This window comes from Ictalurus furcatus, chromosome 12, assembly GCF_023375685.1.
Source record: "Ictalurus furcatus strain D&B chromosome 12, Billie_1.0, whole genome shotgun sequence".
Lineage (NCBI taxonomy): Eukaryota > Metazoa > Chordata > Actinopteri > Siluriformes > Ictaluridae > Ictalurus > Ictalurus furcatus.
Window position 1 is genome coordinate 11,807,539 of NC_071266.1, and position 23,260 is coordinate 11,830,798.

The window sequence follows — 23,260 nt, forward strand, 5'->3', positions numbered from 1 at the left end:
ATGTGTTACGAGAGTTTCTGCCATATCAAGCCCTTTGAGTATCGTTTCTTTGTTTGGTTTTTGATCTTGTTTAAAGCCTAGCGTTTCACCATTCTTGTCCTGGCCCAGTTTATGCCCGTTTGACGATCACCTGACTCCTTGCTTGTTCTTGACCACAGTTTTGCCTTTTGATTTGGATCAGTGGTGGTTCTAAACCACAGTAACTGCGGGGGGTCCAGGCAGGGGCCACTTGTGCTTTTATTGGGCACACTTTAAACATTTATCTTAACCTGCTTTCAGGATTATTTCAAGTCATTTTTCACCATGTCATGTATCACTGCAATCTCTAGAAATAGGCTTTTCATGTTTCATTTATTTGACAAGTAATTCTATATTGTAGTGTGATAATGATCAATAATGATAACATCTTTTTAGCATCTAAGGCACTTAGATGCCTTACATCTAGGCACTTTTCTGCATCTGTAAACTATATGACACACGTAGCTATATAACACAACCAAACATATCCACAAATCAACTTAGGCAGTCATTTGAAAATGTGTTTATGATAATCTGTAACATTATCATGTGTTCATAAAAGCTGTATTCTGTAGCATCTTCTCTCTCCAGTCTTGACTGACCATCATCTTTCTTTTTCCTATTAAAGAAAGACATTATGTCCTTTTGGATTTTCTCTTCATTTTAACTACAAAGGGGAAAAGGATGGAAATGTAAAATTCGTAAAAAAAAGTCGACATGAAAAGAGAAGCTCACTCAAAAATCCAGTCTTTATTAACAAGCCGTTTCAAACCCATTTGACTTTCTATAATGAAAAGAAACATAAAATAAAAGGAAATACTGATTCTGACTGTGATGGACTGTCAGGCTAAAAAAGGAGGCAACAAAAAACCCCCACAAATAATCAATATACAGTATAGAATAAGTCATATTTATTACCTTTACTGTTATTTTATGATACTTTGTCCTTTGTTTGAGCATGGCAGAACACAGAAGACGAATGACGTTTAAACTTTGGTCAGGTTATTCCTTAAAAGCTAAATTCTGGACTTAACATCTCATTCACTGAGTGATTGACGAATCCTTCATAATTAATAAAAGACTTACCAGATTTTGCACAGTCACGTCTGCTTCAAATCACCTACTAAAAAGGCAAACAATTAATGTAGGCAAAACCGGACAATATAAGTAAAATATGACCTTGTTATATAAGCGTGACTGAAATCTACATTTCTTTAACGTGTTACATCTGCTGCTATGTCTAATATAACATCTAATATAAGCAATAGTGGACACTTGGATAGTTTAATATTGTTTCTCACTACGTGAACATGACTGAAATTAAATATTTTTGTTACCTGTATCTTTTTTTGGTGTAGATCTGATGAACATGTGAAGCTCCTTCTCTCTGAAGCGTGCAGTCTCTGCATGCGGTCTCACTTTGAGTAATTTTATTTTGGCATAAAAGTTATGGCACAATAAATTTCTTTTTTCCATTACTGCCACCCACAGGACAAACTGCATATTGAACCCTAAATTGTTTCGTGTGATATAATTCCAAATTTAGGGGTGCCAGAGGGGGGTTCAAGCTTGTTGACATGGGGGCACCCCCCAGGGAATGCCCATCATTTGGATTTGTATGCCTGTCTCTTTAATAAAAGCTTTAACTGTATTTGCATCCGTCTCCTAAAGTCATAACATGACACCAGAGGGGTATTCCAAAAAGCAGGTTATGCGACTTACCTGGGTAAGTTTACTCAGAGTTAATATAACCTCAATTTTCAAATTCGGAGCTAACTTTCAGGGTATGTAAGTAGCCATAGTAACTTACTTTATGAACATAACTTGGTCTGAGCAGGTTATGTTCCAAGGTTATATTGTTTCAGAAAGCTGTGGAGCATAGCGTTCCCTTTTGAAGAATATCCAGTGGATGAGGAAGCACAGATTATACGAAACCTTTTCATCGTGAGAGGGGGATAAGACCATGTATATATGTGTTTTCATATCCAAATGAATATTTCAAGAGCGTTACCATTTTTCACATGGATCGTTAATTTATTTAACAAACCTTTTGAAACTTCACATCAACAAGGTGGCACAGCATGGATCAGCATTTAACACCAAGCACATTTTATGCTTTTTTTTTTTTTGACCAGAGGGAGTTTTCTGTATATAACGTGGGTGATGCAGAGCATGAATTTAAGGCAACTGTGTGTAGGGCCGTTCATACAGTATGCCTTGCACTCAAACGGTGTTGTTGAGATGTGATCTGCCAAAATCACTTATAATTAAATGACTAATGCACAATGTGAACAGTTGAGTGTGGTTCATTGTTTCAGTATTTTCTGTAATTGAAAAAGACATTTGAATTTATTGCTTTATCATTCAACAATAATTGACAGAATAATAATAATCATTAGGCAAATACTTTGTCCACCTTTAACCAATGCTTCAGCAATTAAATTTTAAGTCTGTCCTTTTTTATGTGCAGCTTTTTTCCCCTCCATTTGAAGTTGTAGAAGGTCCATCTCCATGTCACTGTTTTCTAATTTGCCTTTGAAGATGGACCTTATACAGCTCCTTTGCAGGAAGAAGGAATGATAATTCAATATAATTGATATTAAATGTCTGTAATACATACAGACCAAATATTTTTAATCAGGACAACTGCAAACAATTTTTTACACTGCCAAGATTTGCTGTGCAGATACACTGCCAAGATTCGCTGTACAGGAATCCTCAGCCATAATCTTTAAGGGGACATTGACAAAGTTTTAATAATCACACATGTTTAAAAAAAAAATGTAATAATAATAATAATAATAATAATAATACAAATAAAAAATAAAAAATAGGAATGCATTATATGCTATTCCTCTGTGGGCCTCCCATCATCTTCATTTTGTACCTCTGTCACAGCAGAGGTGGTCTCTTCATCTTCATCCTGCAGTGCAAATTACTAATGATGTTTGGTCTAGCAAACAGGAACAATACCTGAAGGCAATAATCACTTTCAACTGTGGCAGGATGTGCTGTTGCAGAAGGGTCAGTTAATACAATGTGTCCATCAGCAACTAAAATGAAATCAGACGCTCAATGTACATTCTCAAACAAATACAACTAATATACAAAGAGATAAGGAACATCTAGTAGGGGCATTACAATTAAGATTACAGTACACACCATATGCAGTAAAATAAAATAAGCATACATAATACACAAGTGAAACATTGCCATTAAAGAGTTATTTTTTAGACTGTGGCAGTGTGTATTGTCATCTTGATTGTTTAAGAATAAGTCACTTAAACCTTTTTAAAAAAAGTCCAAATATGCTACACATACATTTTACCAAGCCACTTATATCATGGGAGGTAACTGACTCTAATGAACTGCCCCACTGATTAAGGGACATTGGGATTAAGGGACTTTTTCCAAGCCAACTCTCTGTCTGATGCAGCAGTTGCTTTTTTTCCTCATAAGTATGCATTAAAACCTCGCCCTTGGTTTCCATTGTGTCTCCTGAAATTGGTGATCCATTGAGAATGTCTTTATATACTCACCATGCGCGTGCGTTAACTCTGAGTTAGCAATTGGAGGTTAATTGAATTTACTCCTACTGAAATCTCACAGGTGTTCTGGAATCGACATACATCAACCAAGAGTTCAGGGTTTATGTGACGGTAAGTTACAGGGACATGCAGAGAGTTCCTCAGGGGCAGGGGATCAAAGAAAAGAAAAAAAAAATAAGAAAAAAAAGGTCTATATTACCAAAGAGCTAATTTTACTATTTTAACTACTTTACTAACTTTAATTTAACTAAATATTCTTATCACCCTGGTAGACAGTGTAAACAGATTGTGTGTGTGGTCACAATAATGAATATGAGAATGACACTACTAATATAAACTAATGGTATTATATTTTTACATTCCTAGTAATAATTACAACAAAAAAGAAACTTTTAGTGGAGAGATGAATCCAAAGAATCTTTAAAAGAAAATTTAAACATTATGAAATTTAAAAAACTGCAATGTTGCAATATTGTTTTTTAGTCTCAAAGTTTGTCATTTTTGCCTTCTAAATTTTATTTTCAAAAGATAAATTGAGATTTTAATGATCTTATATCACATTTTTTCATATCACTTAGGCTACAGGACTAAATTTACCATCTTAGTTAACAAGGGAAAAGTTATATATAATTTAACTATATTCGCAGTCTTGAAAAGTGGGTTCATTTTTATTCTGTGCTGTGACTCTGCAGCTCATGCTGAATGGAGTAGATGCTTTCAGTTTGTAGCATCTGGTGAATGTTCTCCAACTGAACTAAATGGTTTTTATTTATATACATATATATATATAAAAAAGCAATACGACAGTGGAGGTGGTGCCGTGGGGGGCAAGGGTAATCGGTGTATAGCCGAACAGATCACCACACACTGAACAGAACACACCGACTCACTCTTTGTAAACATATGATGCCTTTGCAACTATCTGTCTCATATTAGCTCATTTTTTTCACCCATGTTGATAAGGAAGCTGTCCCTTTCACTTCCTCCTTCAGTTTTTCTTAAATTTTCTGCCATCTCTGTCTGTTTGGCATTGTGCCTTTAATGACTATATAACATACATATAATATTACAAGGTTACTTGTATGTCTGGAATTTTAACGAAATTAAGTAGCTAGTACTTACCAACACATTCCCTCTAAATCAATTTGAAAACTACCGGCAATAAGCATATAAAATGCTGCGAATATGAGGAAAAGGTTAACAGAAGAGCTAGTGCTTTCAGCATACCTGTCTGCCTGTTGAAGCGAGACGCATCACGATTGCATCATGACAACGAGACTATCTGATGGCAGACTCGAATTGGACAAATAAATAGGAAAAATCCCCCGACTTTCTTGTGATTAATTTGCTACTGTTTTGTGCACACTCTCGTGTTAATTTGAATTAAAATGCTTTTTACATAATATAAATGTTTTTTAATTAATGTTGAGAGGGGGACTTTTAAATAATTTAGAAAAAGGGCAAGGGCTCGAGCCCCAATAGCCCCCCATCCCTTCTGCATGTCAATGATAAGTTAACCTTGCTTTTTGAAATACCCCCCAGAACAGAGCTGTGGTATACATTGATTTCTTTGTTAGTTCTTTATTTAAAAAAAAAAAAAAGTTGTATAAGGACTGGGACAAATCTTAAGGAATTCTTAACGAAATTTTTTATTTTTTTAATCCAGTCAATATCTTTATAAAATAAATCTGCACAGCTATGTATGTTAACAGAATCAAAAGATGACATATTGCTTTAGTTCACTTTTTTTTAAAAAAAAAAACAAAACTTTATTTAAAATAATAGTTTACATTTAAAAATGCCTTTATTTTATCTTTGCAGAATTCTCCTTACAGGAGAGCTATGAGTGTTAGATACTATTGTAGAAATATGATGTAATGTGTGTGTGTGTGTGTGTGTGTGTGTGTGTGTGTGTGTGTATATATATATATATATATATATATATATATATATATATATATATAGATATATAGATATAGATATATATATATATATAATGTTTGTGCGTGTGTTCAATGTACACAGATTCCTTTGCGAAACAGATAAGAATTTATTTAAATGTTGAATGTGTGTACATGTTAAAGTAAGCAGTGTCATGTGTAGTAGGCACTCGAGTGTGATTGTTTTCCATCTTGTGTTAAGTAACAGTGTTATTTAACAGTTAACAAGAATAATTTCTTATTTAGAATTATCCTGAGTTGCCTGGTTGGCTTTTCTCGCTGTACGCTGGAGGGGCACTGCTCATGGCTAAAGCATTCATTGTACTGTCCCCCTGTATAAAAAATAAAATGAAAATTAAAAATAATTATGTTTATTCTCAGCTACTGTATGCTTGGTAATGGCCTAAAGAATAAATGTATACATTTACTGACATTTACTGACATTATAGGTGTACATTTACTGACATCTCATCTGTACAGCTCATTTGTTACTCACCACAACTGACCTCATTTATCGTCCGGGAGACAAACTAAAGAATTCATTTGGAAATTGTTCATACGAGTATTTTATGTGGTGAGTATATTTAAATGTGGTGTCGATGAAAAGCCAGTTGGTTGGAAAAACATTAATTTCCTTCATATCACTCCTGACTTTGTGTAAATTTACATAAAAGGAGACTCACCTATATGAACCTTGATTGACTTCAAATCATGTAAACACTGACGCTGAGTTAGTTCAATTATATATTCAGACAACGCTGTCAAGTGTGGGTCTATGGTAGTGAAATGGCTGAGCTGAATTACTGGAAGATTTAGCGCATGCAAGGGTTATACCCCTACTCTTTAGGAGAAGTGTTCTGGGATTTTTAATGACCAAAGAGAGTCAGGACCTGGGTTTAACATCTCATCCGAAAGATGTTAGGGCCCACGCAGACCACAGGGTGAGCATCCCCTGCTGGCCACCCTAATACCACTTCCAGTAGCAACCTTAGTTTTCCCCAGGAGGTCTCAACCCTGCTTAGCTTCAGTGGCAAACCAGGCAAGAGCTGCAGGGCTCTGGCGACAATGAGGTCAGTTGAACATGAATGCCAACACTTTATTCAATCAAAAAACCCAAAATCTCAAACATGGTTTCCGTGTAAATATGAATATGGACTATTCAGTGATGTGGAGCTTCATAACGACATCCTGCAGGTTTCTCTTACCGGTTGAGCATGATGAGCTGGGAAGGAACTGACCACAGGAACACATCCCTCAGGGTTTGCAACCACACTGATGATGTTCAGCTATATGACACATACACAGAGCTTCATAGTTACACCATAGCAATATATACACATGTTTAGAATCGTAACAGCACTCCAAATTGTTCACTACAATTACAGTACTCTAGATTGCTCTTGATCCTAGCTAAAGATAAAGGTAACATTACTTAATGTCACATTAGCACTGGTTGCTGTCATAAACTCTGACTCACAGAATTCCTCATAACCTCACAATATGGCCAAACCAGATTCCATTTCCCATCAGCCACAGCCATTTCCTCGTTCAAGGTCACCGCACTTAAAATGCTGCCTTCAAAACATCTGGAAACTCAGAAATTTTCCAATTCGATACAAGCTAGAGCGTTCACACGAACTCAGGCGTCTGAAGTCGTAAAAAAAATGAATATTCACTTTAAGCTGTCTACAAAAACTTGAATTAAAGAGTGGTTTGGTTAGTGCTTGTTTTATTTTTAAAGTAGCTGTGATTATTCACTGTTAATAACACCGAAAATAGCGTGAAAGGATTTTCTGATTTCAAAAGTAAACAGAAATGCAAAAATCAAAAAACGTTAGGAGAAGTCTGAGCTCTTAAAAAAACATTGACTTTCAGAGTCGGAATTATAAGTCAGAAAGCCGGATCTTTCCTCCTGGGAGGTCAGAAATTTCCAAGTTCTGACTTGATCATGAACACAGTATAATTACGCACACCTGGTCCCAGATGTCACACACTGCTATAAATAACCCAGAACTTTCCATCGGCCTTTTCATCTCATGTTTGCTTTCTCAATAACTCTGTGAACTGACTGACCAACACCTGTTTTCGACTACGTCCTTATTTTATGATTTGGATTATCAACTCGTTGAAATAAAGTTCACCTGCACTTGAATCCGTCTCTATTGCCTGTCAGAAGACTTTGACTTCTGTGGATGCAGCAGGCCTGCCTAAACTGTGACAGGCGCTCACGATACAAGGCTGCCACATCAGCAAACAATAACAACAGCTAGCAAATAATCAATGTTTTGTAAAGTCAGCTAGCAAACCCCCTTCCTCTAGGATGAATCCACCCCTCATCTGCACCTGCTTATCATGCTTCAGTTCTCAAAGCCTGACTGGAAAAGTGTGCCGAAGATCTGGATGGAAATGTAAACGCTTCTTGTTGCAACACTCCATATGTTTCTCCAGGTAGGAGAGAACCTCACACAGTTTCAACCTGCTGACGGAGGAAGCGCTCAGCTCGGCTACTGCAGTATGGTAACAAGGAGGTTAGATGATTTCCACTATGCTTAAGATTCCTCAGCTGAACGCTGACATCACACTAAAGTTTTACAGGAATTTTCACGCTTCCTGATGTCCTCACAGGTTCTTACAAGGTAACTTGATAAGAACTTTCTTCCTGTAATGTGTGGGGATCTGAATCTATACCCACATTTTCTGCTTTTTTACAGTGTCTGTTGTTTATACTTAGAATATTGAACTGAAATGAAGTGATTATCTGTGGTGCCGGGTGTAACGTTTCAGAAGGTGACAGCTGACCTTCTATTCCCGTGAAGGCTTTTTCAGCTGGTGGATTTAATTCATGTAAGATGTGGCTTGAGTGTTAAGACAGCTGAATTAGATTGGAGATGATTTCTAACTAGTGTTTTGTGAACAGACAACAGCAGGACAAATTATGCATTCAGATATCAACTTGCAATCTCCTGAGAATAAAGCTGTGACACGCATGAAGATATTATATTTTTTACCTTTTTTAAAAGTACTTACGGTAGGTTCATTGGTGCAGGTGGCTTTGCAGGTGAAGACTGATATTGCGATAGAGATGGCGAACTGGAGCAGAGAGAAAACCAGCAGAACACCACTGATTCCACTGGTACGGCTCTGAAATAAAGATCCACCATCATCAAAATACACACATCAGAAAGTCCTGCCACTTAAAGTAACTTCTCTTTTTTTGTTCATTTGTTTTAACTCTTTAATACTATTTTCTGTACTAAAATATTCAGAAAATATATTTGCACATTTTTTGTTTTATTTAGCATATTTCTTTTATTCATTTTTATTGTATTGTTTTTTATTTTTTTGTATTTTTATTTTTACCCTTACACACCTCATGCTTAAATAACAACAAATAAAGAAATCATACCTCTGTGATATAGTTTATAAGGCATGCAGAACTGTAGTCATAGTAGTAGCAGGGTCTGTAAAATGTCCCAAACACCATATCCAGGGAAAGCATGATGATGGCGATTCCTGCAGCTAACGTGCTAAAAATATTTACCACCATAGCACCCTTCACCTGAGAGAAAAACAGCAAATAAAAAAAACACAGATGTCAGATCCAAACCAACTGTCAATCAGCATCCATAAGAATTCTATTAAAAAAAATTCTAATTGAAGCTACAAGAGCAAACTTTTAACATGAAGGTTCAGAATTTTACTCAGCAGTCGGCTTGCACACATTTCAGTCTGTACATTTTCATTGTCGATAGTAAACATTTTTTTTTCCCCTTAACACTAGAAAAGTAATCATAAAGTGATTTTTATCAATGTACTTCATGGCATAAAAAAAGCAGCTTCACTGATGGAAAATTATAATGTTCTTCTTCTTCTTCTTTTTTTCTTCTTCTTCTTCTTCTTCTTCTTATTATTATTATTACTAATCATAATAAGTAATCATAATAATCATAATACATGTATTACGTTTGTCTGAAGTATCCTGCTTCTCTGGAAATGTTGTGTACTATTTAATTTTATTACCTCTATTTACCGTCTTACACCTTCGATTTGAAATATAAACATGAAGAAAATGTTGGACTTTTATCTGAAATGTTCTGTATCTCTAGAACCTTAAGATGCTTCACTTAACAGTTACTACAAAGTTATAGTATTTCACACCGAGTGTATATAAATCACCAAATTTTATGCATTCTAATAAGCGAGAGTATTCAGGCTCATTTTCACGCTTCATATCCAAATGTTAACCAATCAATACTTACCTATGATTTTTTTCTTCTAAAAGCCAACATTATACATCCTAATGAAATCCTTATTAGAGTTCCTACAATTTTACATGGTACATTTTCTGGAAATTTGGTTTCATTTCCTTATTTACTGTCACAATTGTACATTTCATATTCAATAAATGTTGTTTGTGACTTCTGTCTTGTGATATTGAAGAACTAGTGGAGGTAGGTGGACGCAGGAAACATGACTATGTCTATTAAAGTAGCATGCACATTCTTCATTTCTATGTGGCTTGTTTAAACATGACTAAACAGTTAACATAATAACAAGATTAATTAGCAAAGTAAAAAATGCAATAAAAGTATAGATTTGAAGTGAAATGAAATTCACTCAACAAATAAAGAAAAATTCTATATCTTATCTCTTAAGACAAATAGAAATAATGGATGAAAAGAAACATGTGTGCATTTCCATGCTAAAAGAGTTGGGGTTAAAATACGGTTGGTGTTTACATACCACACAGGCATTAAGCTTGTTGCTTGCTGAAACAGCCAGAGCACCAGCAGCGATGTGCTGCAAGTGTGGAATTTTGTTTTATTATTATTGAAGCTGACACTGAATAATGTAATTATATATATATATATATATATATATATATATATATATATATATATATATATATATATATATATATATATATATATATATATATATATATATTTAAGTCAATAAAACTGAAGAACACTTACAAGCAGCGAGCCCCAGAACGTGACTCCAGAGTACACGCTGATGGTCTGAGGGTAGATCGCCATCACGATGCCAAACAATATCGTCAGCGAACCAATCATTATTTGGACGGTCTAATTAAAAACACACACACATTAACTTCTAAAATATAGTTTTAAATAAATAATACAACCTCAATTCCAAAAAATTGGGACGCTATTTAAAATGTAAGTAAAAACAAAATGCAATGATTTGCGAATCTCATAAACCCATATATTATTCAAAATAGAACATAGAAAACACATCAAATGTTTAAACTGAGGTAAATGTACCATTTCAAGAAAATAATAAGGTAATTTTTTAATTTGATGGCCGGAACACATCTTAAAAAAGCAACAAAAGGCTGGAACAGTAAGCGTTACTAAAAAGAAACAGCTGGAGGTTATTTGGCAACAGGTCAGTAACATAATTGTGTATAAAAAGATCTTAGAGAGGCAGAGTCTTTCATAATTAAATGGGCAGAGGTTCACCTATCTGGAAAAAAACTGAGCCTAAAATTAGTGGAACAATTTCAGAATAATGTTCCTCAACGTAAAATTGCGAAGATTATGAATTTCTCATCATCTGCAGCACATAATATAATCAAAAGATTCCAAGAAGCTGGAGAATTCTCTGTGCACAAGGGACAAGGGTGAAAATCAATATTGCGTGCCTGTGTTCTTCGGGCCCTCAGGCAGCACTGCATTTAAAACAGGCTTGATTCTGTAATAGAAATCACTGCATGGGCTCAGAAACACCCCTAGAAATCACTGTCTGTGAACACAGTTCACCGTGCCATCCACAAATGCTGGTTAAAGCTTTATCATGCAAAGAAGAAGCCATATGTGAACATGATCCAGAAACACAGCCATCTTCTCTGGGCCAAAGCTCATTTAAAATGGACTGAGGCAAAGTAGAAAACTGTTATGTGGTCAGACGAATCGAAATTTGAATTTATTTTTTTTTTGGAAACCATGGACGCCGCATCGTCTAAACTAAAGAGGACTGAAGAGGAGAGGGACCATTTTGATCAGTGCTCAGTTCAAAAACCTGCATGTCTGATTGTATGGGGGTGCATTAGTGCCTATGGAATGGACAGCTTGCACATCTGGAAGGGCACCATCAATACTGAAAGGTATATGCAGGTTTTAGAGCAACATACGTATCCATCCAGATTCCATCCCATCTTTACTTCTGAGAGACTCTGTTTCTCTAGGATATTCTTTTTACACAAAATCATGTTATTAACCTGTTGCCAATTAACCTTATTAGTTGCAGTGTTCCTCCAGCTGTTTCTGTTTAGTAACACTTACTGTTCAGCCTTTAGTTGCCCCCATCCCAACTTTTTTGAGAACTGTTGTGGCCTCAAATTCAAAATTATCCTATTTTTTCCTTAAAATTGTACATTTCCTCAGTTTAAACATTTGATATGTTTTCTATGTTCTATTGTGAATAACATATGGGGTATGAGATTGGCAAATCATTGCATTCGGTTTTAATTTACATTTTACACAGCGTCCCAACTCTTTTCGAATTCAGGTTGTTTTCTCTGATACTGTATACTTGCAAACTATGTTCATGTTTATGCAAAGAACTTGTAATGGAGAACAAATAAATGATCTCACACATTTATATTAATGAGCCAAACCTTATAGCCAGTCACAGATGAAGTGAGTAACATTGATTGTCTTATAACAACAGCATGTGTCAATGTGTGGAGATAAATTAGATGGTAAGAACAGTCGGTTCTTGTAGTTTGTGGGTTGGATGTGGGGCAGGGTGTTAGGCGAACATTTCGCGAGGGCAATTAATGCTATCCCGTCTTGTCCAAACCATCAAGAGGGCTACTGAAAATTTTATATATCTGCAGGACCGGTCAGAGTGCCCATGCTGACCCCTGTATGCCGTGAAAGCACCTACGATCGGCATCAGAACTGGACCTTGAAGCAATGGGAGAAGGTGGCCTGGTCTGGTGAGTCATGTTTTCTTTCACATCACCTGGATGTGATGGTATGGGAATGCACTGTGGGTAGAAGATGAGCCAGTGGACGGAATGTGATGCTCTGGGCAATGTTCTGCTGGGAAGCCATGAGGTCCAGCATTCACATGGACATCAATTTGACACGTGCCACCAACCTGAACATCACTGCAGACCAGCTACCACCCTACATGGTAGTGGTATTCCACATAGGATAATGCACCCTGCTGCAATATGTACATTGTTTGGGAATGGTTTGAGGACCATGCTGAAGAGTTCGAGGTGCTGTCGTGGCCTCCAACGTCCGAGCCGCAGAGGCTCCACCTCTCAGCTTACAGGACTTAAAGGATCTGCTACTAATGTCTTGGTGCCAGACACCACAGGACATCTTTAGAGGTTTTGTAGAGTCCATGTCTCAGCAAATTAGAGCTGTTTTGGTGGCACGCAGATGACCAACAGCATATCAGGCATGTGATCATAAAGTTGTAGCTCATTGGTGTAGATTTTATTTTGTTATAATAAACATGAAAATATAAATATATAATATCATTTCATTTAGGGTAAGAAAATAATATGAAAGTAGGCATTAAGTACTCTTAGAAAAACATTATTAAAATATTATATTGTTTATATTTTAAATTAATATTTAGTAATGTAATAAAATATTTTATTAATATATTCATTTCATTTAGGTTTAAAAAATATTTAAAATTTGTGTTCATTATTATTATTGTTGATGTTTTGGTTACACTGACTCTATTTTTATTTTTTAGTACTTAGTTATACGTTCATGTTTATTTCTTAATATATTCATATTTATTTCATTATTATATATTAACCATATTATTATATACATTTATTTGCTTATTCATTAAAGAGGTTAAAAATACTTTATTAAGTAATTTAGTATGAAAAATACTAAGAAAAGCACAACACAAAATTCTTAAATGAATGTCTTTTAAATTAAGTGAATTATTATTTATATTATTATTTCTAATTATTATTTTCTCATTAAATAATGTAGGGGACTTTTTTAATAACATTTAGATTTTTTAAGAAAAATATGTAAGCCACACATTATTATTATTATTATTATTATTATTATTATTATTATTTTCTCTGTGAAAACGTACTCCCAGCACTTTAGGTTCTCCTTTCAGGAATTTCCGCAGTGGGTCGAGCGTCTGAAGGGAATTTTGATTCGCTGTATTTGAGGATGTTGATGAGGGAAGAACTTGAGTGACGATGGTGTAGCCACTTCCCACATTAGTGAGGGGTATAGGAGCGCTGGCCATCTTTAAAGCACGTCTGGGTTTTTAATCTGTGAACAAAAACAACTTTCACTATCAGCATGATGGAATAATGTGAGATGAAATAGGAGTACAAATGGTGACATCACTACAATGTTATTTATGGGTTTTGTGCAGCTTTTTAAATTTGCTCCATGATTTTGTTAACAATCATTAATTACATTAATTTCATCAGTTAAACCTCTTTTACCGGTAGCCAAAAAATGGCATTTTTGTCTGTTTTGGGGGTACCTGTGTTCAGCATTGATTTGTTTTGTGATCTCACACACCACAGTAGTGGTTAATGGCTCATATGAAAGTAGACACTTAAGACTTTAAAAATTAGCAGTTATTTAAAGTATTTCTTCTTTGACCTAGCCTACCTGGGGCAATATATTCAGAATTTTTTTTTTTAAATTTTTTAAAAAAATATATTTACTTTTAACACAAATGTTATATCTTCACAGCAAATGTTGATATCAACCCCATTCCTGGTCTCAAAGATGCCCCAAGTACTTGTCCATGAACACCCACAATATAAGGAAGTTATCTCTAACCACTAAAATTGTGTGTAAGGTTATCCAAACACAGGTTAAAACCTCACCAAAATGGCACAAAACCTCTCCAAAGGGCACCAAACGTCTCTAAATGACATACAACCTCTCTAAATGGCACAAAGCTTATAAAAAATGGCACAAAGCCTTTAAATATTGCAGACTTCTAGAAATAGCAAACATTTTTTTTAAAGGCACAAAATAACCTCTCCAAATGGCACCAAACCTCTCCAAATGGCACAAAATGAAAACAAATGGCAGTAGCATGAACTCTGTTACACAATGTGTAATTTCACACACACACAAAAAAGTCTGAAACATACTTATAAAATATAATGTTTATTAAAAATAGTGCCAGAGCCCCAGGTAAAGGAGTACTTGCTCTCCGAATGGCTGAAATGACAGACACACGAGTGACCCCTCTCATCTGACTTCTCTGGGGGTAGATAGAGCCCCTCAACTCAATCCACATAGTCTTCCTTCAAAAAAAGAGCCACTCAGAAATAACTGCTCCAGAAGCTGTGACGCATTCAGGCTTTTTCGGGAGCACGCCGCCGCTATAAGACGCCGATAAATCGCACGCTGAGCGAACACCAGGAGAAAACTAGCGATCAGAAAAATCTGCCAAACATGCAAAAACTCTGCTGTATAAAGTTCTGCAGGAAGACCGCTAGAGCGGAGCTGCCATTTCCTGATAGTTTCTCTGCACGGCCCTGTAGCGCTTTGCTGATTGGCCTGTACCCGCTGACACACAACTCAAGACGCATGCGTAAAAGGTTTAGTTGTGCTGATTACACGTTTGATTTTCCCAGCCTCTGAGTAGTCAATCATGTCGAGTTTGGGCTTGTTCGAAAGCTAGAAGTATCTACAATTGGTCCAAGTGGGTGTCAATCAAGTTAGACTGCTCAATTATAATTTAGGAGGCGGATTGTTCAGCATAGCCAAAGCAGATTAGCTTTTTTTTTAGATGGTGTCTCAGTTTAGTTTATGGCTAATTACTAAATTCCAGAGGGGTGGGATACCAAAACACTTAATGCATTTTGAAGAGGACATTTGTGACTAGATATGGAACTTTGCATTTGTTTTCTTCAATAAAGCGGATGGACTTTATACCGATGGAAATATGCATGATTTATAAATCCGCGAGCGAACTGGATTTTCGTCTGTGTAGGTAATGTAAGGTAGTAAACGTTTATACAAGTCCGATCTTGGGTTTAAATGTTATAATTTTATTGTGGCAGTTGTATACGGTGCTTTACTATCAAAAAAGCTTTAGTCGTGCTCTCCGATTTATCGCTGTCTCAATGTTTTCGTGGAGCGGTGTGAATTGTTTGCCCAGCAGGGAGCTCAAACTCCGCCCCTTTCCCATCCCCCTGCTCACCAGCAGTTAAGCACACAGACATAAAACTATACACACAGAAAGCCACAAGTGTCCTGACTAATCTTATACCGGTACTGCCGTGATACAATAATTAATTTGTTTATACTAGTTGAAAATGTCCGATAAGTTGTTTTCCATTCCGCTAGCGGAATGAACGCTAGCGTCGGGGGGGAAAGGGGTTAAAAACATTTACTTTTTATAACTGAATGCATTTAATGGTAACAACTTTTTGACTCTCACTGGAATACATTTTTTGACTCATAATTTATATTTTCACTTCAGGATCATTTCTCAGTATTTTGTCCATCCCTGAAAATAATAATTTCATTTACACCGAACTTGACATTTCAGGTAAATCTAAAAAGTAAAATGGTACACAAGTCAAAATATTTGCAAGGCAAAACCCCAAAAGGAAGCCATTTTAAAGCATTTTCAACCCTTAAACACTCCTTAAAGCAAACACTTATCCTGTTACTGTAAAAAAAAAAAATGTCTGTAAAAATACAGAAATCAATCCTTTACCTCCCGTCCTTTCAGCAGTGCAGTCTCTCTCTTTTTCTCTCTCTCTTTCTCTCTGTGCGTGTGTTTTTCTCTCGCTCTACTAAACGCTTTCGGTTCTTCTGTGTGCTGTTATCTGCAAGTCATCCTGTTTGTCGGATAGGATGTTTCCAGTTCCAGTGACGTAGATTTCCTACCTCAAGTCTAAGATGAGAATGAAAAAAAAATCACCCACAAAGCTGTTGTGCAACCAGATGTGATGTCTGAACATTAAACAGAGCTCCAGAGAGCAGTGGAGCACAGCCTGCTGTTGTTTTTGTTCCACCTCACAGAGCTGAAGTATTCCCAGCAGGACGAAATTAATACGATCAGCTCTGCCTAGAAACCTGACCTGGAGTAACCTTTAAACAAACAGTAACAGCAACCATAAATATAGCTGCAAGCAGCGATTTGTGGGCCCAAGCACCAAAGGTGCAGCAATGCCTGTTTCATCAGCAAGTGTTAGCATGTGGATGTTATGTCACATCACTGAATATACATGTGCAGTGGAATTTTGTGACCCTTCCTGATTGTATGATGTGAAATGTTAATTAATCACTACACCTTCGCAACACAGTCTAAGTTGTATAAAATTCCTTCAGAGTTTTCATCGTGGAAATCTTGACATCATGCTGATCAAATTTGTTTGAGGATAAACTTTGATAAATCGTCTAGGAGGAGAATTAAATCACTGGTTTATAAGACTCACTTCCTGTTGCCAGTTGGGGGTGCTATCACAATGAATCACTGTGTGTATGCGTATGTGATTGTGCCCCATCATTGTACATCAGTGTAAACTTTGAGCAACACAGCATGATGTAGATTTATGTTGCACTACATGTTTGTGTGGGTAACACGTTAACTGACTGCCTCGCCATGGCAACACCGTTTATGAAATCAAAAATTACTTGTCTAGTTGTCATTGTGGACCTCTTCTCATCATGCTGACCAAATTTGGTTTGAATCTGATGAATTCCCTAAAAGGATTATACATGTTTAGGATTATACAGGATTATAAATGTTTGATACCTGTCAAAATGCACAGAATCAAAAATGCCTGACTTCCTGTTTGGCAGAGTTAATGGATATGATTGTTAAAATTGTTTGTCTTAAGAAGACCTGCATGCCTACCAAATTTGGTATATGTATATAAAACTTATTATTATTGTCATTATCATTGTTTTTTTTGTTTTTGGTATGGGAAGGGAACAACAACCAAACACAAAATAATTCAACAAATATTTATGTTAGAATAATCATGTTTTTATACTATTGTCTCTGCTACAAATGGACGATTGAACTTTGTTTCTAGCACCGTCCGTTCATATGCTATGAGTGGGGTTAATTGAAAAGCATGACAAATTAGTGCCGACAAAGTTAATACAGAACAATTCTATGTTGTATAAAATAAATATATTTTCTAGCCAACTGACATATCAAATAATATAATGTTGGATTCTGTAATTTGCACACACAGCTCACTTGTGGTGAAAAAATTACTCATATACCCTGATAACGCTCTGACTTAAGCACACAGGTGAATCATTCAAACTTGACTGGAGACTGTTGCTAGTGAATGTGGTAATTTGGCCAGAAGTACACATTGATTGACCTTGATCCTATATTATATATACAGTACACAGTGTGTAAAATTAAGAACCTTTAAAACCTACATGTTTATATAGAGGAGGTGAAAATTGCAGTAGTACACAAAGTGTTGATAAATATCCTGTTTCTCAAAAATCGTTATCGTATGTTGCAGTTTTTACTTCCGCTAACTCACTGAGCTCATGGCGTCATCATGGGATTTTGGTCATTACATATCAAATCCTTTAATGGAGCAATAACAGGATACCATTCTCTGTGTTTGTTTAGTGCTTCGATCAAATGAACTGTTTTCATATTTAGATTTAAACTGGCTAAAAATATATTAACCCTACCACTATTCCCTAGAAACAATAGAAAACATTTAAAAAATGGAGCTGCTGGAAGATGAAGACATTTTCTTTCACAAATTATTTCTCACCAACAATTTGCTGAACATTCTGTAACTTTATTCCATTCCAGAGCCAGACACCCTGTGGAACTTTCTGGAAAGATTCACTTTGTTCAGAAAGATCAGAAAAGTTCGCTGAACACGTGACCAGAATCTATTATAAAGCTGGCACTTACAGCGCTGCTGTGGATCAAAATGGGTCCTGCTGCACTTCATTATAATGCCTGAATGATTTTCTTTAAATAACAATGGAAAATCATTTTGAAAACCATGAAAAACATGCACAATAAACGTACAAGTTTTGATTTGGTTTAAATAATTAATTTCTGGATAACCAGGAGAGAAATGCAGCTCTGTGTGCAGCAGCATTATGAAAGCATATTTCTTTTGTTTGTACAGAAATATGGTACAAATGGCAGTGTTTAGGTTGGGTTAAAATGCAGCAGTACTGTACATCTTCCGCTAGTATCATGTTTATGAACTTGGTATTTCTTCTGCAACCTGATGGACTGTGAAGTAATTTCTGATTTTCTTCTGAATAAAGATGCAAGCAGGCACCTGCATCTTTATCGTATATGGAGTTCATGGGGTGCCAAAACAAAAAACAAAAGATTTAATTTGTCTTGTTTTGTTGTTTTCTTGTTGGCTTTTTATCACACAGAATGTGTACACACTTCACTCACCTGTGCGTTACCTCTGACTGCCTGGTTGGCAAACGTTGCAAACGTTGCTTAAAAAATAGAGAGATGTGAAGATTACACAGGAACTTCATTTATATGCTAATTTGTTACCCATATATAGCTTTATTTGAGGAACTATGAGTGTTACCCATATTGCACTGTGGGCAAATGCTAAACAAAGGCAGTTTTTGACATTTACATTTACATTTATTCAGTTAACAGACGCTTTTTTCCAAAGTGACTTACAAACGATGACAGTAAGCTTGCACTCATTTGGCTTGTTTAGATATAAAAGCTTTGAAGTACCTCTCTGCTCCCATCCTGTCATTGCTTTGTTATGCTACTGTTTTTAACTGTTTTGTGTTAAACAATGATGAGGTTGTCTATTTAAACCCCACTGTCTCATTGTATCTTTGGACTGTTTCAAAATGAAAGTTCCAACTGAACAGTGGGTGTTGATTAATTTTTTATTAATTTTTGAGATCAGTGCAGCTGCAAACCACCGCTTTATATTAATGCACTCATTCTAATATGTTGTCATTTCTGTACAAGCCACTCAGTCACATGGACTTGTTTGGTGAACACTCCACATAAATGTATTTTAAAAATATGTGATTGAACGATTGATACAGTGATACAGAGTTTTTTGTAAGGAAATGTGTATATCTAAAAATTATGGAAGAAGTCTTGTGTCAGCAATTTGTCAGAGCTAAAGCTTTTTTTTTGTTGTTTTGTTTTTGTCTAGTTGTCATTGTGGACCTCTTCTCATCATGCTGACCAAATTTGGTTTGAATCTGATGAATTCCCTAAAAGGATTATACATGTTTAGGATTATACAGGATTATAAATGTTTGATACCTGTCAAAATGCACAAAATCAAAAATGGCTGACTTCCTGTTTGGCAGAGTTAATGGATATGATTGTTAAAATTGTTTGTCTTAAGAAGACCTGCATGCCTACCAAATTTGGTATATGTATATAAAACTTATTATTATTGTCATTATCATTGTTTTTTTTGTTTTTGGTATGGGAAGGGAGAGGAGGGCACAACCAAACGCAAAATAATTCAACAAATATTTACGTTAGAATAATCATGTTTTTTATACTAAGAATGTATATGTCTCTGCTACAAATGGACAACTGAACTTTGTTTCTAGCACCTTCCGTTCATATGTAATGGGTGGAGTTCTTTCAAAAGCCTGATAAATTAGTGCCAACAAAGTTCATTCAGAACAATTCTGTGTTGTATAAAATAAATATATTTTCTAGCCAACTGACATATCAAATAATATAATGTTGGATTCTGTAATTTACACACATAGCTCACTTGTGGTGAAAAAAAAATTACTCATATGTCCTAATAACACTCTTTGACTTAAGCACACAGGTGAATCATTCAGAAACTTGACTGGAGACTGTTGCTAGTGAATATGGTAATTTGGCCAGAAGTACACATTGATTGACCTTGTGTAATAACATAAAATGTCCATGTTACATTTTGACCCGGGTTAAGTTGTTCTGTGCACCCCCCTATGTTGTATATACAGTACACAGTGTTTAAAATGAAAAACTTTTAAAACCTACATGCTTATATGTTTATACAGAGTAGTACACAAAGTGCTGATAAATATCCTGTTTCTCAAAAATCTTTTTCCGATGTTGCAGTTTTTACTTCCTCTAATCACTGAGCTCATGGCGTCATCATGGGATTTTGGTCATTACATATCAAAGCATTTAATTCGGTTAATAACAGGATACCATTGTCTGTATTTGTTTAGTGCTTGGATCCTTGAAATGATCTGTTTTCATATTTAGATTTAAACTAGCTAAAATATATTAACCCTACCAGTACTCCCTAGAAACAATAGAATACTTTGAAAAATTGAGCTGCTGGAAGAAGAAGACATTTTCTTTCACAAATTATTTCACAACAACAATTTGCAGAACAAGCTGTAACTTTATTCCATTCCAGAGCCAGACACCCTGTGGAACTTTCTGGAAAGATTGACTACTTTTGTTAGAGTCCAGAAAGTTCAGAAAAGTTCGCTGAACATGTGATCAGAATCTATTATTCATCTGGGACACACTTACAGCACTGATGTGGGACAAAATGGGGTGAATGCCTGAATGATTTTTCTTTTTAATAGCAATGAAAATCATTCAGGAATGATGAATAACATGCGCAATGAATGTACAAGTTTTGCTAAATATTTTACATGAATTAAATAATTAGTTCATGGATAACCAGTAGAGAAATGCAGCAAGCTTTGCGCTGGTAAACACATTCCAGTTCACAATATATGCCCAGTGAGGATGTTTTCATTAGCACATGAATCTTGAGAAATGGTTAAAATGCTTTAGTAAGTCTGTATATATTTAGCTATATATATATATACCACCTATACCAGGAGAAGGGTGCATGATTAGGAATAGGTTTGTATGTATGAGTGGATGTGCAGGTCGACATCTAATGATTTGTGTCTACTCTGCAAAAGTACTCTGTGGTCAGGGAACTTTGGGGCGTAAGAGGTGAGGTAGCAAAGTCATGTCGTCTAACCTCTGTCCTGGTCACATGGCTATATAGTACTCACTAATGAAGTTCAGTCCTCCTAAGAGTACAGTGTCCGTGTCGTCAACATTTTCTCCAAAAACTACATGTCCGTGATTTCGCAGGCTACTAGATACCACTTAAGACCGTCTATCGTGGAGTCACGTGGGATTGGTGTGTTGATGTGTCAGGGTGTAGTGTGTCATGTGTGAGGGTGTGTATATGCAGATCATCAGTCGTGAGTGTCGGTCCTCCTAGAGGCCTCTTGACAGAGAATTACGGTCTAGTTCTCCTATTGCAGTCCCGTCTCCTCCAGCTCATTCCTCGGCTCTGGCACGCTCCTGCAGTGGCTGGCATGCATCCACGTTGCTCTCTGGCTGACCTTTACCATGGAAGGAGTGACGGAAAGGATCTAGAATGGCCCGACCACCGTGGCTTGTTCCACCTGGTTCTGCGGAAGTCCTTGATCACGATCCACTCTCTGGGCTTCAGATCATGCAGCGGACCCATGGCTGGAGCTTGAAGCGCTGCCTTTACATGCTTGTGGATAGAGTGCAGAGCAGAGGACAGGATTGCACAGTAATTTAACATTGCATCATCACATGCTGCAGCATCGGGAAGAGGAGCTGTCACAGGTCCAATTCCTGGGTGTGGAGGTCTCCCAAACTGTATCCCAAATGGGCTAAGCCCATACTAAGTCTGTTTCAGAACAGCATTTGCTCAGTCTGTTTTTTAGTGTCCCATGTTCTCTCTCTACCACCCCACCACTAGCTGAATGATATGCACGGTGCTGCTTTAAGTCAATACCCAAATATTCACCCTACTTAAGGGCATGACTCATAAAAGGTGTAATTATATATATATATCACAATTCATAATGTTGACAATAGAAGAAAAAGAAGAAAAATGTGTTTTTTTGCCCTATGGCCAAACATTGTGGGATAGTTTTCTAGTCTTTGTGCAGATTTTAAGTTTAGTTGGAATGAAAATGTTACCAAAACTTGGCAACCCTCCCTACGAGCTAATTGAACTTTTTATTGATTCGTCCTGTGGGATCCCAATACACATCTATGCTGAAGCTTTCTTGCATGTTTTCTCAAGAGTAAATAAATTAATTAAAAATAAATAAGTACACCTTTGTTCAGGTCTGTGATCATATTCTTTAGGACACATTATCTGCTTAAATCTGAATAATGTATTCATATTTGGTTACATCCCTAATCTATATTCCCAGACAGTGGTGGCTTAGCAGTTAAGGCTCTGGGTTACTGGTCGAGGGTTCAAGCCCCAGCACTGCCAAGCTGCCACTGTTGGGCCCTTGAGCAAGGCCCTTAACCCTCTCTGCTCCAGGGGTGCCATATCATGGCTGACCATGTGCTCTAACCCCAGCTTCCGGACAGGTGGGGGTATTCGAAGAAAACAATTTCACTGTGCTTTACTGTATATGTGACCAATAAAGACTCATTATCAACATTATCATTTAGTTTAGTTATCACTTCAGTTTAGTTAGGTTTTTTGCAGTTCCCAGACAGTACTCTCCTATTTTCACAATATTAGTTGACAGTATGGGTATTGCCACTGTACACTGTGTACCACCAAAATGTCCTCTTTACCAAGGCTGTGCAAAGTTTGTGTAAGATATTATTCTGCTAGGATGAGTATTTTAAAAGGGGACAAAATATCCTTATGGAGTATGTTTTTTTATTTTGAGAAAATTTAGAGAAGCATGGCAAAAATTAAAATAATTTTTGTGTCATCCAGTGCCCTTCCTCATATCACCTTGAAGTTGTTTTTTTTCC

At 36.2% G+C, this 23,260-nt stretch overlaps 1 protein-coding gene across 2 annotated transcripts; it reads right to left on the reverse strand.

The window, feature by feature from the left end:
• Positions 1 to 5,155: 5,155 nt before the first annotated feature.
• On the reverse strand, positions 5,156 to 16,534 carry LOC128615272 (membrane-spanning 4-domains subfamily A member 4A). 2 transcript variants are annotated; one of them, XM_053637211.1, is made up of 8 exons: positions 16,223 to 16,534; positions 13,610 to 13,797; positions 10,483 to 10,593; positions 10,250 to 10,306; positions 8,913 to 9,065; positions 8,534 to 8,647; positions 6,712 to 6,792; positions 5,156 to 5,838 (listed from the first exon to the last, which is right to left on the reverse strand). In XM_053637211.1, the coding sequence occupies exons 2-8, from the start codon at positions 13,769 to 13,771 to the stop codon at positions 5,755 to 5,757; spliced, it is 762 nt and encodes a 253-aa protein (XP_053493186.1). In that variant the 5' UTR covers positions 13,772 to 13,797; positions 16,223 to 16,534; the 3' UTR covers positions 5,156 to 5,754. The 2 variants fall into 2 exon arrangements, with proteins under 2 accessions (XP_053493186.1, XP_053493187.1); XM_053637212.1 differs by lacking the exon at positions 13,610 to 13,797 and having other exon boundaries at positions 16,223 to 16,531.
• Positions 16,535 to 23,260: the final 6,726 nt, after the last annotated feature.